Below are 15,934 nucleotides of genomic sequence, written 5' to 3'. Positions count from 1 at the left end.
AGAGAGGGAAGCAGTGTGTGAGAGAAAGAGAGTGAGGCGGGAGAAAGATGGAGAATGAGAGAGAGAAAGAGAGAATGAAGAGAGAGAGGGATGTAGTATGAAAGAGAGAGATCAGAAGAGTAGAGAGATGGGGGTTGATACAATCATGTATCCAGATCATATACTTCAATAGGTAAATCCAAGATATTCCATTCAAGAGTAGTAGTTCATCAAATCAAAACTAAACAAAGAGAGAAGAACAGAAGATGGACTGCCTTCGATGGGCGGGTCTCCTCCAGCCGCAGATGGTCCCTCCGCTGCTCCAGCCTTCGGCGCTCTGCTGGCCTTCCGATAATGGTAGACTTCCAAGAAAAATGCCCGCTCCCTCTCCCGCGTAGGTAACCTCTTATTTTAAACTGGTTCACATGTGCGAGGACTCTCACATGTGTTCTGGGTGGCTAATTTGGTAGGATCCTAGGGGTAGTTTAGTCATGTTAGCCCACAGGGGCGTTCTAGTCATTTGCTGTTATGTATTTCCCTTTAAATAGGGATGCCCTCCCTTTAGGAGGGCAGCCAAGAAAGAAGAAGAATGAAGTATTGCCTTGTCTCCCTCCTCGTCTAGGCCTGGTTTCCCTCTCTCCCTCTACGATCCCCATTCTCGACATCCTCTCTTCCTCACCGCATCTCCATGCAGCTCGCCCCCGGCCGATCCCTACCCTCTCTGCTCGGCCCGCCCTCCACCATTCCCGTTCACCTCTCTACCCCGAGAACTTCTACCTCTCGTCACCTTCCACCATCCTTCCGATATGAGCCTAGATCAATGATCCTATCATAATTCTTCTTGTAAAGAGCATATCATGGGGTGAAAGATAGAGAGAGTGGAGTATGAGATATAGAGAAAGTGAGAGTGAAGATAGAGGAAGATGTAGTATGAGATATAAAGTGAGAGTGAAGAGAATGGAGTGAAGTATGAGAGTGAGAGTGTGATACAAATCTTGATCTAGGTTCGTATCGGAAGGTGGGTAGAGGACGAGGCGAGGTAGAAGTTATCGGGATGGAGAGGTGAAACATGAAGGATCCGAGAGGAGGCCGAACATAGGGGGGTAGGGATCAGCCGAGGACGAGCCGCCTGAAGACACGGTGAGGTAGAGACAATCACGAGGGCCGGGGATCATTGAGGGAGAGAGAGAGAGAGAGAGACAAAACCTAGACGAGGAGAGGGGAAACAAGAACAATACTTCATTCTTCTTCTTCCTGGCTACCCTCCTAAAGGATGGCATCCCTATTTAAAGGAAATACGATGATAGTTAACTGACTGAAATGCCCTGTGGGCTAACATGCCAAAACTACCCTTAGGATCCTATCAGAGTGAAGAGTGAGGGATGGAGTAGGAGAGAGAGAAAGAGAGAGCGAGTGAAGAGAGAGGGATGGAGTAGGAGAGAGAGACATGAAGTAGGAGAGAGAATGAGAGAGCGATCGAAGAGAGAGATGAAGTTGGAGAAAAAGAGAGAGCAAGTGAGCAAAGAGAGAGTGATGGAGTTGGAAAGAGAGAATGAGAGAGTATAAATTGTGATGAAGTAGGAGAGAAAGAGAAAGAGAGAACAAGTTAAGCGAGACGGATGGAGCAGGAGAGAATAAATTGTGAGAGAACCAATGGATGAATAAATTGTGAGTACAACAGTTACAAGATTGGAGAGTGGCAAAAGAAGCCACCAACCACGAATTTGCTTCAACCTTGTTAGATTTATCTCCCGTGGAATTCCTCGTCGTCCACGTGCCCTATGATCCATCTTCCAGACAAAACTAAATTGCCAAAATTCTGCAAAGGTCCTCAAAACTGACTCTAATCAGAAATGAGGAGGTGATGCTGTGTTGATTTAAACTTAATCCCAAGAAGACATGATGATCAATCAGAGGCGTTGCAGATCCCTCACAGCCTGATTGATGGCATGGAGAACCATCTTCTTAACCTGGTTAATTGAGAAAAAAATTCACATCAATGTGGGAAGAATAGAATCTCATCCCGAGAGTCAACCAAAGCTACAAAATCAAGTTTTGGCTGAAAAGATAAAAAAATTCCTCTGTCAAAGCTGAATCGCGAGAGATAGCAAGTTGAAAACACGTTCTACCTCCAAGGAAATAAATCTAACTCATTGGCTATGAAGTCTCTCTTTCTCTCTCGTTTCTGAACTTGTCCAAAATAGAAGTTTCCACCTTCGAAAGAATGAAGGGTATCTAATTTTCTATATCCTGCCTCTTTCTCAATTATCTTTGTCCCATAAAAAACTTTTGTATAACAGCTTTACCTTCTAAGGAAAGAAGGTAATCTTTGCTCCATAAAAAAGGCTCCCACACTAAAGTTCCACCGTCAAAAAAAAGAAAACTAAATTCTCTCTGCCTTTAGTTTAAATCTCTCTCCACCGACTTTGTTCCACCTGAAAGAATTGAAGGGAAAGAGGGCCATTGAATTGTCTCTATTTCTCTCTCTTCCTCTCATCCTAAGTTGAAATGCGTCTCAGATGAGTCTAACCTCAATTTTGTCTTCCTTTGACCTGTGATTCCTTGGCAGCAACCTGAAATCATTCGTCAAACGAATGCACTCTTCCACATTCTCAGGGGACACAAAATCAAGGGCTACCTTTGTGCATGACTGCAATCCGAAAAATATATAAAAGAGCCCAAATCAGATAGAGCTTCAAAATCAACCATCATATTTGAAAAGGAAATCACAAGTCCGAGAACACTTTCACCTTTAAATTTCTTACTTGATGGGGACATCCAACAGGGATGAAGACTGCTTCCCCGATCTTCTGCTCAAATGACCAGGGTTCAATCCCTTGAAAAAAAAATTCAGAGTCATACGATCGAATTGCCTGAAAAGACTATCCTATCTGGGAAGACAAGGGACTCAAGATAGTACACTCACCAAATTCATCTTTGAGCCTCTTCTTGTGTTCCGTGGTTAGATAGAATGTCTCATCATGGATTGGGTTGAAAATCTGAATGGGAAAATATAGAAAAAAATATCAGAGCGGAAAAGACAGGTCATGATGATGATGATGAATGTGATCCTCATTGTGTTGCGTTTCCAAGAGCCATAACTATTCTCGCCATTGTCATCCACTGATTTCCAAGCTGAAATAAAGCATTTAATCATGCCATCATTCATCGTGATTGTCATCTAGTTTCTAGAGACATCATTATCATCAGCATCCATCTGTTGAATCCATCATCGTTCATAGTCATTTGTGCAAGCCACACTTCAATGATGATAACAACGACAATGAATCATCATCAAGATTCCAAGGGAGTGCATTTAATCAGGTCATCGTCATCCAATTGCCATGACATCTCATCATTTTCATCATCACTATCCATCAATCTCCAAGCTAAGATACACCATTTACTCAAGTCATTGCCATCTGGTTTCCAAGAGCCATCATCGTCACTGTCATCTTTCAGTTGAATCTGTCCTCATCGTCATTCATCCAAGTCACTCTTGGATGACGATGCCAATGACTAAATTTAGGGATGACAGTGACGACTAATTTATCATTGTCCACGAATCCTGAGAGGGATTCCTGGAACTCTCTCTCACCCTTTCTTTTCGCTCTTTTATCTTTCATCCTCTTTTCATTTTCCTCTCTCCCTCTATCTCTATAAATCTCTTCATTCTAGCCCACAGCCTCTCTCTAACTTTTCCCGCAAAGAGAAAGAAGAAATATTGAAGCATTCTGGTCAGATGTATCCAATCTCATCAGGAAAAGATTTCTACTTTGTCCCTCTAGCTCCCTCTCATCTTTTTCTCCACTTTTTGTTTCTTCTTCTCTCATCTTCATCCCTCCCCCTAGTCCAAATCTTTCTCTTGCTCCATTTCCCTCACGATAAACAGGGGCTCCAAATCTGAAGGATTGAGATGGAAATGAGACAATGTCAAAGAATAAAGAGAGAGATAGTGCCTAAGAATGGACATGACACAAGATACCTGGGTGACTGGGGAGCAATATATATGCCTGAATTCCTTTGAATACTTCTTAAGATAGGCCTTCAGCTTGGGAACATCTTCCCTACGGAAGATGTCCCACAGAGCACCACCAAGTTTGCCATCATCGGCCACGGAAGACGGTAGGTCTTCTTTTGGCTTACGATAATCGAAGAGCTCTCTTTGGGCTTGAGCTTGGTGTTTTTGCTTCAATTTCCTAACAGCAATAGTCTGCTCTGGCGAGAAAGAGACCTCTGAAGTATGCATCAAGACATTCACCTGAAATTGATCAATCAAAGCTGTTAAATAGAGATGGGTGTCTGAAGAAACATAAAAAGTATTAAATAACATCCAAGTGTTCCTCTTATTGAACCAAACTGAGAATTGTCAGGGTAGCTGATGTTAGAGAGAGAGGGAGAGGAATATGGGAATGACACCTTAGGGGTGCTCATGACTTTATGAACTCGTTTACAGAATATTGTTACTCGTAAGTGTCTCTTATCTTTTATTTCTGTTTGTTCTTCTTTCTTTGCCCTTCTAATTAGTTGTAATTCAATAGGCCCAATAACGTGGGCCCACTTGTAATCCCATAAGTATGGAAAGACCTAAGATGGGAATGATAGAATGTTTTTTTCTCTTTCAATCTTTCTCTCAACCGTAACCCTAATCTCTGGACTCAACATCAGCATGTAAAAAGGGAGATTAACGATCAACAAATATTGATGTTTCATTATTTTTAAAGAGAGATGAAGATACATAGATAATATTTATTGAGCGAAAGAAGGAGAGAGAAGAAGAGGGAAGAGATACAGAGTGAAAAAGGGAGAGTGAGAGAGTGAGGGAGAGAGAAAGTGATGGAGAGAAAGAGAGAGAGAGAGAGAGAGAGAGAGAGAGAGAGAGAGAGAGAGAGAGAGGAAGAGAGAGAGGGAAAGAAAGACACGGAGAGGGAAAGAAAGAGACAGATAAATAAAGAGAGAGAGGGAAGAGAGAGAAAGAGTGAGGGATAGAGCAAAGCTGGTATTTCAGAAGAAGGAAAAGAAAGAAACTTTTAGATATATATTTCTTCTTGAAAGTTTAGATATATTATTTTCTGAACATAAGAGATATTCATCAGCTTGATACCTGCTCTTTTCATAGGGACATTGGTTGGTGAAAAGGATAGAGAGTCACATTAGCTATCTGACAGTTGGATTTGCAGGCCTTGTAAAAAGAAATGTAAGGTAGACAGAGAACATGAGGATACTTTCTTGATAAAGTCATACCGCATCTGAGACGTCACAATGAAGCTTGGTCACCGAATCACCTCTTCCAAGCTCTTCTATGGCCCCATATGCAATATATGTTTTGGGACCAAGATCAGGTCTCACTGCTTCCTTTGGAAGCTTCACTGCGATGTTCAGAGGCCCCGATCTTGGATCTGTGTACTCACCAAATGGAAGGGCGCCAATGAACTCATCAGCGTGACGTGGCAGAACCTCTTCAAAACGATCAAAGGGTGGCCAATCTTTCAACTTCAGCATCTCCGGCCACAGATTCTTGTACATTCTCCCCTCCTCGTAACCCCTGAAAAAATCCTGGCCACTGATTTCTACCTGAAGTTTTGGAGAAGAAAAACACATCAGAACTGCATAACGTTAGAGGAGTAGAAGACTAATAATGACCACATCGTGTGAACAGGATGGAGGCTGCCACGATCTGTTTAATGTGGTACAACAGCAAAATGTTCATATGGTGAATAAACCCCCTATTAAAACAATATATTTAGACAAATCATGACCTAAGAATCTGATGAGGAGCTTGGGAAGGTCTCCATTGAGAATGATCTTGGAAGAATAAAGGAGAAAAATGGATACTGACTCTGCTCAAGGCCTTAACTCCCTTCAGAAAGATCTCTCAGACAATTCAACCGCAACTTCTCATCTGCTCTCATTAGGGACAGGCTTCGTGTATTTCAAGGGCTCATGTTTTTTTTTTGAAAAGTATTTCAAGGGCTCATGTTAATACTCCCCTTGACTGCGAGAGTCTGACAGATAGCTCGGTTCCCCCAGCGTATCTTGCCACCGCACAAAAAACAAGGCAGGCCCATCAAGAAGATGAGGAGGGCCTCTCACTGGCCTTTGCTCCATGCTCCAAGAGTACTCCTTGAGTCGCACGGTGTGGGGGACTTAAGCCTGCCCATGGTTAGACCCAGAGTTGGCCGGGTGCTGATCCCAGGGCTGGCCCACTGCTGGTCCATTGCACTACACAGGACTGGCCCACAGTTGGACTATGGTTAAGCTGCGGGCTAGACTGCTGTTGGACCCCGCTCTCGACAGCCGTTGCACATCAAATCAAACTGCGGGTAAACCATGGGCTGCATCGCAGGTTCAAGAGCAGGTTTGAAACCCATTGAACAAGGCCCAAACCAAAGCTGGGATTTCAGGTTGGGTTGTGTAGGCCTGGGACATGGCAGGCTGGGCTGGGTTGACATTGATCGATGCAGCAGGGCACAACTCTTGGCTACTTTCATGCTTTTTGGGAAGGCTCGGCACAGCAGGCCTGGGTGGACAATGATTTCCCAATGCCACACATTGATTTTCTGCAATGGCACAGAGTTTTTGGTTAAACAACTTCATGATCCTGAGATCATTCAAAGGGCTTAGTAGTTGCTCTCATACCATTGATGTTGACTTTGGGAATGTCTTCATTGAGATAGATAGAGCGAGAGGTAGAAGAACAATGGTTGCAAACCCCAGTTGGACAGCTGAACACCCTCCAGGGAAATCTCCCAGCCAATTTTGTAATAACCCATGCATTTAAAGGGAACTAAACTAGGGAAGATGTTGGACTTTCCATTGGCAGAGACTAGAGATCATAACACACACTATTCAAAACATTTCTGTAAGATGTCATGTTTTGAAACCGGACCACCTCACCTGTAGGTAGTACCATAATCTGGAAACAAGCGAGAAAATAGAATTCAGGTTCTTCATGAAAGTGGAAAGGGAACACCACAATGTCAAAAGAGCAAGGAATCACATATTATTTGACACAAACCCAACACTCATTGACGGAGAATAGGAAACTTAATGTAAATAGCATATCGAAGAGTTAACCTCACAGCAAGAAAGGCAATCAATGGCTTTCACTTGAGATAGCTTTGAAACTTTGTTCCCTTTGAATATACGCCACATTACTGTTGGTTCCCAACTCAGTCCAGTCGTAGCTTCAAGAATTCCTCGAACAATTACAGGCTCTCCTTTTTTCCAATGCCTCTGGAAGTGCTCTAGGCCATCTATGTTTACATCAGAAGAATGCGGACAGTACAAATAGTTATCTTTTGAATCACTCCTGCAGGCGGCCTTTCTTAAATTTTTGATGCCATTAGTGGGAGAACAGCACTCGGAATCTCGGGAATAAACTTCATCTTTTTCTTCAGGTTTACCATAAAGTCGAACCATCTCGGCAGCTTTTTCTTCTAATTTTTCCACCCAGCCCGCAGGGTAAAGATGCTTAAGCTCAAGGCATCTTTTATTACAGCCCCCCAGCTCCTCTGGCGGGCAGGGAATTATCCCATATTTATCTGCTCTCCATCCTGGAAGTTTATCTTCCACATCAATGATATTTTCTTTAAAGTCTATCACATTGTCTTCTCCATCTCCATGCATGTATTGAACTCCTCTATTTGAGTAATGCAGGTTCACCACGCGGCAGTTGCCTTGAAGATTACCCTCACGAATCTCGTGGCAGCAGCTTAGACAGAGATCGTAAGAGCACTGTGAGCAGCTTCGATGTAGATCAACGATAGAAGTTCTGCAGTTATTACTACAATAAAAAATGATCAAAGGACATTTAAAACCATCTCTATGACATCCATGTAACAGAGGAATGAAATATAATATCCACCATAAAACAAAGTAAGGGTCGCTGAGATTACAGGTTAGATATCTAGTTCACATGATGACATTTTAGGTTTCAAGAAAAACACTAGATTTCATAATCATCATAACCCATCTAGTTATTGTCATCTTCATCCATGGATGATGAGCGAAGAATGCCCAAGTCATCATCTGCCAATGGATGATGATCGGAAAATTGTTTGGGATGTGTCCTAGTGATAGCCATCCTGGTGGAAATGAATGACAAGATGCATCAGCTGCATCACAGTCATCCTGGGGCGCCTTCATTTATTTCATAAGATTCATCTTCAGATTCATTAAATGGAAGAAGGCGGACAAACCAAAATACACGTTCACCGCTGGAGCTGCTGGCTTTCATTCTTAGACTGGATGCAGGCACTCCTAACAACACAATTGTGAAATTTATAGAACAGTTTTAGCAGTTATAGGATAAGGAGAAACAATGATCAGTAAGACTCAATTGCATCCGCCTAGTGTGCACCTTGAATCCTAGCCTCTACTAACTTCTCCGCTGTCTGATCCTTGCAGAGGTTTCTCAAAACGGGCAACAGAGAACGCAGGATATAGCAATCATACTTCATCTTCAGAGCACGGCTGCAGTCATCCCACCGCTTCTGCGCACATATTGGAGCAAAGGAACCTAAGATGTTGAGTCATTCTTGCTTTTTGAGAGTTACGGGACAGTATTAAATAGGAGAATAACACAGTAAACGCATAAAAAGAAGCAAGAGAAAGGAAACACGATAATTTTTATGGTTCAAGTTTGAGAGATAATTTTTATGGTTTTTATGGTTCAACCTTGATCTGTTTAGCGTTCCTGAGACAACTAGTGCAATTACAGTTTCCGCGGCAGAACGGGCAAACAGCAGCAATCATGGCCTCTGATTCGCGAGGATACCTTAAAATTTAAAGAAAATTAATTAATATCTAGCCAATCTATTAATTAATTTAATCAATATTGAGCCCAATTCTGGGAAAAATAAATTAAACACAGTAACCAGAAAGAAGAACATGATCGAACAGTATATTTTAATAAAGTAATGCGAGAAGAGAGGATACATCGATGAGCACTCACCAATGGCGTATACATTCAACGCAGTAACGCCGCTTCTGGCACTTGCCACAGTGTATAACTCTCACATCCTCGCGGCTACGCCGACACTGGTGACATGATGTTGCACCAACCTGAAGAAAAACCAAAGCAAGATTCAAACAATGGGAAAAAACTTTTACCCAAAAAAACATGAAATATGAAGAAAACTCAAAGCAATACTCAAATTAATGAAATAAATTAATGAAGAAAACGGCGGAGAAGAAAATTAATGAAATAAATTAACAAATTGATGAAAGAAAAATATAACACAAATCAGAAGCTAATGAGGAACAAAAAGACTTGATCGAAATGAAATTAAAAAATTAACAAAGACAAAGATAACCAAAGAAATAGACTGAATCCGAGCAAAATTTATGGATCCAAATAAAATAATCGCTAAAATCAAAGATAACGATAACCCAAATCAGAAACTGAAGCGGAACAGAAACTCTTGAACCAAATAAAATTGACAAATTAATCAAATATAAAGATAACAGAGAACAGATAATGAAGCCGATCAACAACTCTTGATCCAATTAAAAAGAAAAAAATGGCGACAAACCCTAAACATGACTCTGACACCGGAGCAAAATTCCTGTTCCAAATCAGTAGAAAAAAAAACAAAATGGCGCAAACCCAAAATGATTTTCCAACTGCGGCACAAAAAAACTCTTGACCCGAATGTAAAAGAATCAAATTTGGCGCAAACCTTCTTCCCCGTTGCCTCCTTCCGAGATCTCTTTCTCTTGAAATCTTCTCTAATAAATCCTCGCGAACGTTCAGTCTCCGAGAGGCAACCATTGTCCCTCCCATACTCTTTGATGCGAATTGCATCACTTGTCGAAGAACAAGGGTCCATTGGTTGATTCAAAGAGCAGTTCTGGGCATAGTTCGCGTCAATTAAACTTCAACTATACAGATTTTGCAAATATATTGACTCCTCTTTTGGCCATGAATCGTTTAAGAGGAATATAATATTAACCTGCCTACCCGCATTAATCCTTTTAGATATATTTATTCCTTTCCTCCAACCATTGTCTCACAAATTCTGTTATATTTGTTAATTGTAAATCAACTATTTTAATCACTAAGATTTGATTAAACCTGTATGTTCATTAAAAAAGTATTGGACATTGAAAGTGTCAATTGACTCTCTTCAGCTTAATAAGAGCTGTGGCTGTGAACTGCCTTCGTCCTATTTAGCAGAAAGTAATAATTGAACACATACCCCTATAGTGGTTATGAGAATTAACAGCTAAGTTTAAATCTAGATAGGATAAACGGTTTGGATCAAACCTAGATTGGAAGACATTTTAACAACTATGATTAAATCTTAATATAATCGTTATACTCAGTTATAATGAAGTAAGTATAGACATTTAACAATAAAATTGCTATGGGTTGTATTATAAACACAGACCAACTTAATCTTGTGGGAAATGCAACGATTACTATTGGTCTCAGCTAGCCTTCTCTCACTTCTCATCTCTCTCCTTGTTCCCAAGCTAGACGATTCTCTTTAGAAACTGTATAACCCGCATGTGGGTAATGCTTTAATCCCAATCTCTTCTGCCTCTTAAAATACTATGAAACCTTGCAACTTAAAAATAATGAACAACAGTAAACAAACTTGTTAAACCAGTGAAGGATGATGATGTTGGATGAACATGATGGGATTGAATGACCATTCATTCAGTCACTTGTCCAGGGCATTTGATTTCATCTCCATTAGCATCTGTCCCCATTTGTCATGGTCACGATTCTGTCATCAGTCTCTTTCTGTCATAAACCCATGATGAAAGCTAGAATAGATAACAGACATATGTATGATGAAATGGACAAAATAGACAAACAAAACGAGAAAGAGAGAGAGAGAGAGAGAGAGAGAGAGAGAGAGAGAGAGAGAGAGAGAGAGAGAGAGAGAGAGAGAGAGAGAGAGAGAGAGAGAGAGAGAGAGAGAGAGAGAGAGAGAGAGAGGGAGAGTGAGAGGGTGAGAGAAAACAAGAGAGATACAAAGAGAGAGATTGAGAGAGAAAGTGTTAGTGAGGGAGACAAAGAAAGCAAGAGAGCGAGAGAGCATGAAAGAGAGAGAGATGACAAGAGTGATTCATAAGGAGAGAGGGAGAGAGACTAGGGGAGCAACAGTAGTCTTCATCAACCCCCTTAACAATGGCAATCATATCACTGATGACTAGACACCATCTTTCCTGGTGATAGTTAACACCCTTCTTATTGATGATCCTCATCCCTGTCCACTATGGTCCTTGTTCCAATTGAGTACATTTATCCTCCCTATCAACATCAGTCTTTATCCTCACCCACAATAGTCCTTGTCCCCAAAGCTGACATCAATCATTTTACTCGTTGATGTTAGTCATTGTCCTGATTGAACAGGATCGTCATCCCCGTAGTCAATGACAATATTGTCCCCAACGACTGTCATCATCAACAACTGACAAAGCGCACTGTTAGTAGCATAGATCACTGTCAATAACTGTCATCATCCTGGTCGATGACAATCATACTCTGGCCGTGTTGCCAACCCACGGACCCCGCGCAATGCTATGGGCTTGTGTATTAACTTCGTGATTGCATAACCCGCTCGCTCACTCGCGTCTTCATCTTAATATATTCACCGCTTCCGCGCCTTACCTGACAAGCGCACCGTTAGTAGCATAGATCGAGTTCCGAAGGTGCGACGAGCAGAAGGGCCGAAGCGAATTGAGCAGTTCATGTCTGTCAGTATCCCTGTTGACGACAATTGTCATCCCCTCTATGACTGTTTCCATTCTGCTGTCAATATCAGTCGTGCTCGCCACCCAATCTAGCAAGGTAAGTGTTATGGTGACTGACCTCGACACAGATTATTAATATATATTAAATAACCACATATTTTAAAAATATAATCCCATTAAGAAAAATTATCCTCACTTCTGTCATCCAAACCACATCTGTCTTCCTTTTGATATTGATTTGTCATTTATGTCATCAGTCACCTGTCATCTTTGATGAATGACTGATGGAGGAAACTCATTCCATTCAGTTGCTGATCCATTTCTCCAAACAATGGCGGATGATGAACTCTAGTGGGATGGAAGGCAGTCCGTCATCTTTCCAAAAAGCCTATCACTCTATGTGTCTCGAGTCACCATTAGTGTTTTATGATGAACCATATTTTAATTAACACTTAGCATACGTAATTTTATTACAATGATGAGTCTACCTCCTCATCTTATATTCTAGCTTTCTAAGATGAACATCATTTTCTTCTACCAATTTTTAGTCAAGATGAACATCATTTTCGTCTCTAGTCTCACTCGAAGTTAACCCATCATTATTCAAGATTGACTTAGCCTCGAGAGATAAAAATTAACTCCCACACGTAATAAAACATCTTAATCCCAAATTAAACTTAAAAATCACTATAGTAAGGGATCAAATGGTAGCTTATATACACAATTAAACAAACTATTGTCCATATAAGAAATAGCCAATTACCAAGTTCTGCTCATTAGAGCTACCTGAAAAATGTACAGATTCACTCTAAATGAGATTGTTATTATTACACTGTGGGTGAAAGGAAGATATTACAAGTTACACTAATAAAATAAATGGACAAAATATACTGTATGATCCATTGCTTTGTTAACCAGATTTCTAGCTAAGATGAGAGTATATTCATAGAAAAAATGTTCTACTTTATTGCATAAATTTAAATTCAGCGTTTTAGAGCATTTTATTTAGTGTGTTGAGCAAAGATTGAATATCATGATATGATGACAATGATACTATTCTTCTAACAATATATTTATGTCTGGTCTCTCTAAACGATGCGAACATGGGAGAAGCTATTTTGTCCCGCGAAAAACAGGGTGACGTCTCCCTTCCCCTTTCCTTATCCCTTTCTTCATTGACTTCTTTTTCATTCAAGCTGCTTTCACTCTTCTTCTTCTTGAGCCTTTCTTTTTCTCTCTCTCTCTCTCTCTATCCCTCTCACTCTTTTCTTCTATCTCTATTTATTTGGTTTATCTTTCTCCGTATCCAAAAATCAAACTATTTCCATCTCTCACCCTCTATCTGAAACTACTCCTCTTATGTCTCTGTAGCAATCTCAAACCATTTTCCCCCCACTCTCTCCATCCCAAATTATTTAACTTTCTTTCTCTGTATCTATCTCAACCATCTCTCTCTCTCTCAACCTATTTCTCTTTCTTTCTCTGTATCTATCCCAAACTATTTCTCTTTCTGTCTCTGTATGTCTCAATTTTTTTTTTCTCTCTCTCTCTTTATCTCAAACTATTTCTCTCTCTTTCTCTGTGTCGGTCTCAAACTCTCTCTCTCTCTCTTTGTATCTATCTCAACTATTTCTGTCTATCACTCTGTCTCTATCTAAAACTATTTCTCTATCTCTCTGTATGTACGTCGCACCATTTCTCTCTCTGTCTGTCTCTCTCGCTGTATCTATCTCAAACTACTCCTGTCAGTCTCTCTTTCCTTATTTATTGATCCCAAACCATTCTCTTTCTCTGTATCTACCTAATGCTGTTTGTCTCTCTCTCAAACTATTCCTCTTTATCTCTCTAACCCTCTCTCTAAGTCTCTCTCTATTTCTCTCTTTCTGTCCATTTGTCCCCCACACTCTCTCTCTCTTCGTATCTACCCGTGCGGCTTCTACTTCGATCCGTGTCTCTATCTTTCTGATATCCTCCCTATCTTTCTTTCTCTTTATCTCTATCGAACGTTCTGGTAAAAAGTTAAAGAACATCGTCAGCCCACAGGGAGACCCGGAACTACTCGTTGTCTCTCTGATCTTTTTTCTCTCTTCTCTATTTTCGTCGCAAACCCGGGCGACATCTCCCCCAAATTTCTCACACCGCAAGAATTTAGTGCCCGAAACAATACACAAACAGATATATCTGTACCTCTTTTTTCTCTCGGACCCGTTCTTTGAAATCCCCTCTCGCCGGCCAGGCCTCTCGTCGGTCGTTGATTAGAGGCCATCGCAGGGCTCATAGCGAATCTCGACGCACTCTCGTCAAGTCGCCCTCACCCCCACTCGCGATTTCGATTCCTTCAGAGACCACAAGCCCTGTCAGCGTTATATAGAGTTGAACACCTCTCAGCTTAAGCGCAAGTCTCAAGGGATGAATTCCACATCAAGAAGAGAAGATAACAGAGAACAGAGAAGGGAGAAGACAGACGAGAGAACAAGAAGAGAGAGAAGAATTCTGAGATGGCGCAAACGCGTTGTAGCCTATGGTCAAAGTGCTTCGGCAGTGAGAAAGCAGTGCACCGGCACATGAGAGTGCACTCGCCGGAGGAGAGACGACGCTTTTTAAATAAACCCGCCGCTTTATGGCCGCCGACTTGGGCGACGAAGAAGCGAAGAAGCAGTCTGTCTGCGGTCATAGCACCGGCACGGCAAACTTTGTCTGCGCTCTCTATTCCGGACGAAGCAGTCTACACTCTACTCGAGCTCTCCCGGAGCATCCCCGCCGTCCCTGATTCTGAGGTGGCTCCTCCTGCGGTCTAGATGAAGCCCAGATTCGCCTTGGAGGAGACCTTGACGACTGTCGCAGAGGAACGAGCGTAGAAAGGCCCGCGAGCTAAGAAGAAGAGAAGAAGTCCCAGCACCAAATTTCTTGAACTCTCCCAGAGAACCCCGGCCGTCCGTCATTCGGAGCATTTCGCTCTTGCGGTCGAGATGAAGCCGAAATCCGCCTCGGAGGAGGCGATAACGACTGTGGAAGAAAGGTCGGCGGTGGCGACGTTGGCGCGGAGGAAGAAGAGGACGAGCACGCCGGCGAAGCCCAGCAGAGGCGAGCACACGTGTGGCAAGTGCAGCCGGGTTTTCTTCACCCGGCAGGCTCTCGAAGGCCATATGCGGAAGCATCGGCAGCCGCACCGTCTTGAGAATCTTGAGCTCAGATGAAGGAAGTATAAAGGTAGAAGAAGAAGAGAGAAGAGAAGAAAGAAGAAGAGAGAGAAGAGATACTGAAGTGATCTTGATTAAGATCGTATTGTATTCATCCGCCAAATTTTTACTTAAGCTGGTTGGGATTTATAGGATAAGACGACACTAAATATAAAGAGTTGTTGTTTTTTTGAGTAAGGTCGTTATAGTTGTTATAACGGCTATTGCTTGCAACGGATCCATATGTGCCATTGGTTGCAACGGGTATGTTTCTTGTACTAAGATTTATATTGACTCTAACAATAGTGGCTCATAGGTCGACTATTGATAACATCACCTCAAATTCAATAAAGATAAGCTCTGGTTCTGAACTTTTACAGCTTCCTGTTCGGCTTGCGCGTGCATTATCCACTGTTTAATAATAAATGGGAACAAATTTAAATATTTCCCAAGTTCTGTTATATCTCTCGCTGTATCTCTCTCGCTGTACCTCGGACAATTTATCTCTCTCTCTCTCTCTCTGAATTTATCTCAAACTACTTTTGTCTCTCTCCCTCTTTTTCTGTCCCAAACAATTTCTCTCTCCCTCTATCTTTGTATCTGCCTCGCTATTTCTTTCTCTCTATCTATCTTAAACTTTTTATCACCCTGTCTCTCTCCATCTCTCACTGTCTCCTTTTTCGCTTTCTCTTTCTGCATATTTTTCCGCATTACTCCGTCTCGCTTGGTATCTACCGTGCGTCTTCAACTTCACTGCGTATCTGTCTCTCGCTCTCTCTCTCTAATATCCTCCCCATTTCTCTCTCTTTATCTCTATCGAAAGCTCAGGTTAAAAGTTCAAGAAGATCGTCAACACACCAAGAGACTCGGAAGTGTTCGTTATCCCTCTGACCTCTTTATCTCTGCTCTCTTGCCGTCGCCAACCCGGGCTTCACCTCCCCGGAAGTTCCCACGCCACAAGGACCAAGTCTCCGTAACAGTACATGAACGGAAATATCGGTATATCTCTCTTCTCACTGACCCGTTCTTTGAAATCCCCTCTCGCCGGCCAGGCCTCTCTATGGCTG

General features: G+C 41.8%; 1 protein-coding gene across 9 annotated transcripts; it reads right to left on the bottom strand.

The window, feature by feature from the left end:
• Window positions 1-1,606: 1,606 nt before the first annotated feature.
• LOC144710555 (lysine-specific demethylase JMJ26-like) lies at window positions 1,607-9,878 on the bottom strand. Of its 9 annotated transcripts, none has more exons than XR_013583320.1 (13): window positions 9,663-9,878; window positions 8,936-9,045; window positions 8,659-8,758; window positions 8,342-8,474; window positions 8,181-8,241; window positions 7,057-7,765; window positions 5,224-5,553; window positions 3,965-4,240; window positions 2,906-2,978; window positions 2,730-2,815; window positions 2,510-2,629; window positions 2,286-2,414; window positions 1,607-1,949 (listed from the first exon to the last, which is right to left on the bottom strand). XR_013583320.1 is itself a non-coding variant. In XM_078584362.1 (13 exons), exons 1-12 carry the CDS (start codon window positions 9,810-9,812, stop codon window positions 2,511-2,513), a joined length of 2,082 nt encoding a protein of 693 aa, XP_078440488.1. In that variant the 5' UTR covers window positions 9,813-9,878; the 3' UTR covers window positions 1,607-1,949; window position 2,510. The 9 variants fall into 9 exon arrangements, 7 of the variants coding, with proteins under 7 accessions (XP_078440488.1, XP_078440490.1, XP_078440487.1 ...); XM_078584362.1 differs by lacking the exon at window positions 2,286-2,414 and having other exon boundaries at window positions 2,510-2,552; window positions 2,618-2,629; XM_078584363.1 differs by lacking the exon at window positions 1,607-1,949 and having other exon boundaries at window positions 2,292-2,414; window positions 2,510-2,552; window positions 2,618-2,629.
• Between the last annotated feature and the right edge of the window lie 6,056 nt (window positions 9,879-15,934).

Source organism: Wolffia australiana, chromosome 12 (assembly GCF_029677425.1).
Source record: "Wolffia australiana isolate 7733 chromosome 12, ASM2967742v1".
In the NCBI taxonomy this organism is placed as follows: domain Eukaryota; kingdom Viridiplantae; phylum Streptophyta; class Magnoliopsida; order Alismatales; family Araceae; genus Wolffia; species Wolffia australiana.
Note: the sequence above shows the minus strand (reverse complement) of the source record. Positions and strands in the feature narration are given on the sequence as shown.

What these genes read in the sequence shown, in the direction of transcription:
- LOC144710555 (XM_078584361.1), bottom strand. Translation starts at nt 9,812, where the DNA reads ATGGACCCTTGTTCTTCGACAAGTGATGCAATTCGCATCAAAGAGTAT. An exon ending in AGTAGAGGCTAGGATTCAAG is followed by an intron (nt 8,242 to 8,341) that starts GTGCACACTAGG and finishes TTGTGTTGTTAG; the next exon opens with GAGTGCCTGCATCCAGTCTA. An exon ending in ATTGCTCCCCAGTCACCCAG is followed by an intron (nt 2,979 to 3,964) that starts GTATCTTGTGTC and finishes TTTCCCATTCAG; the next exon opens with ATTTTCAACCCAATCCATGA.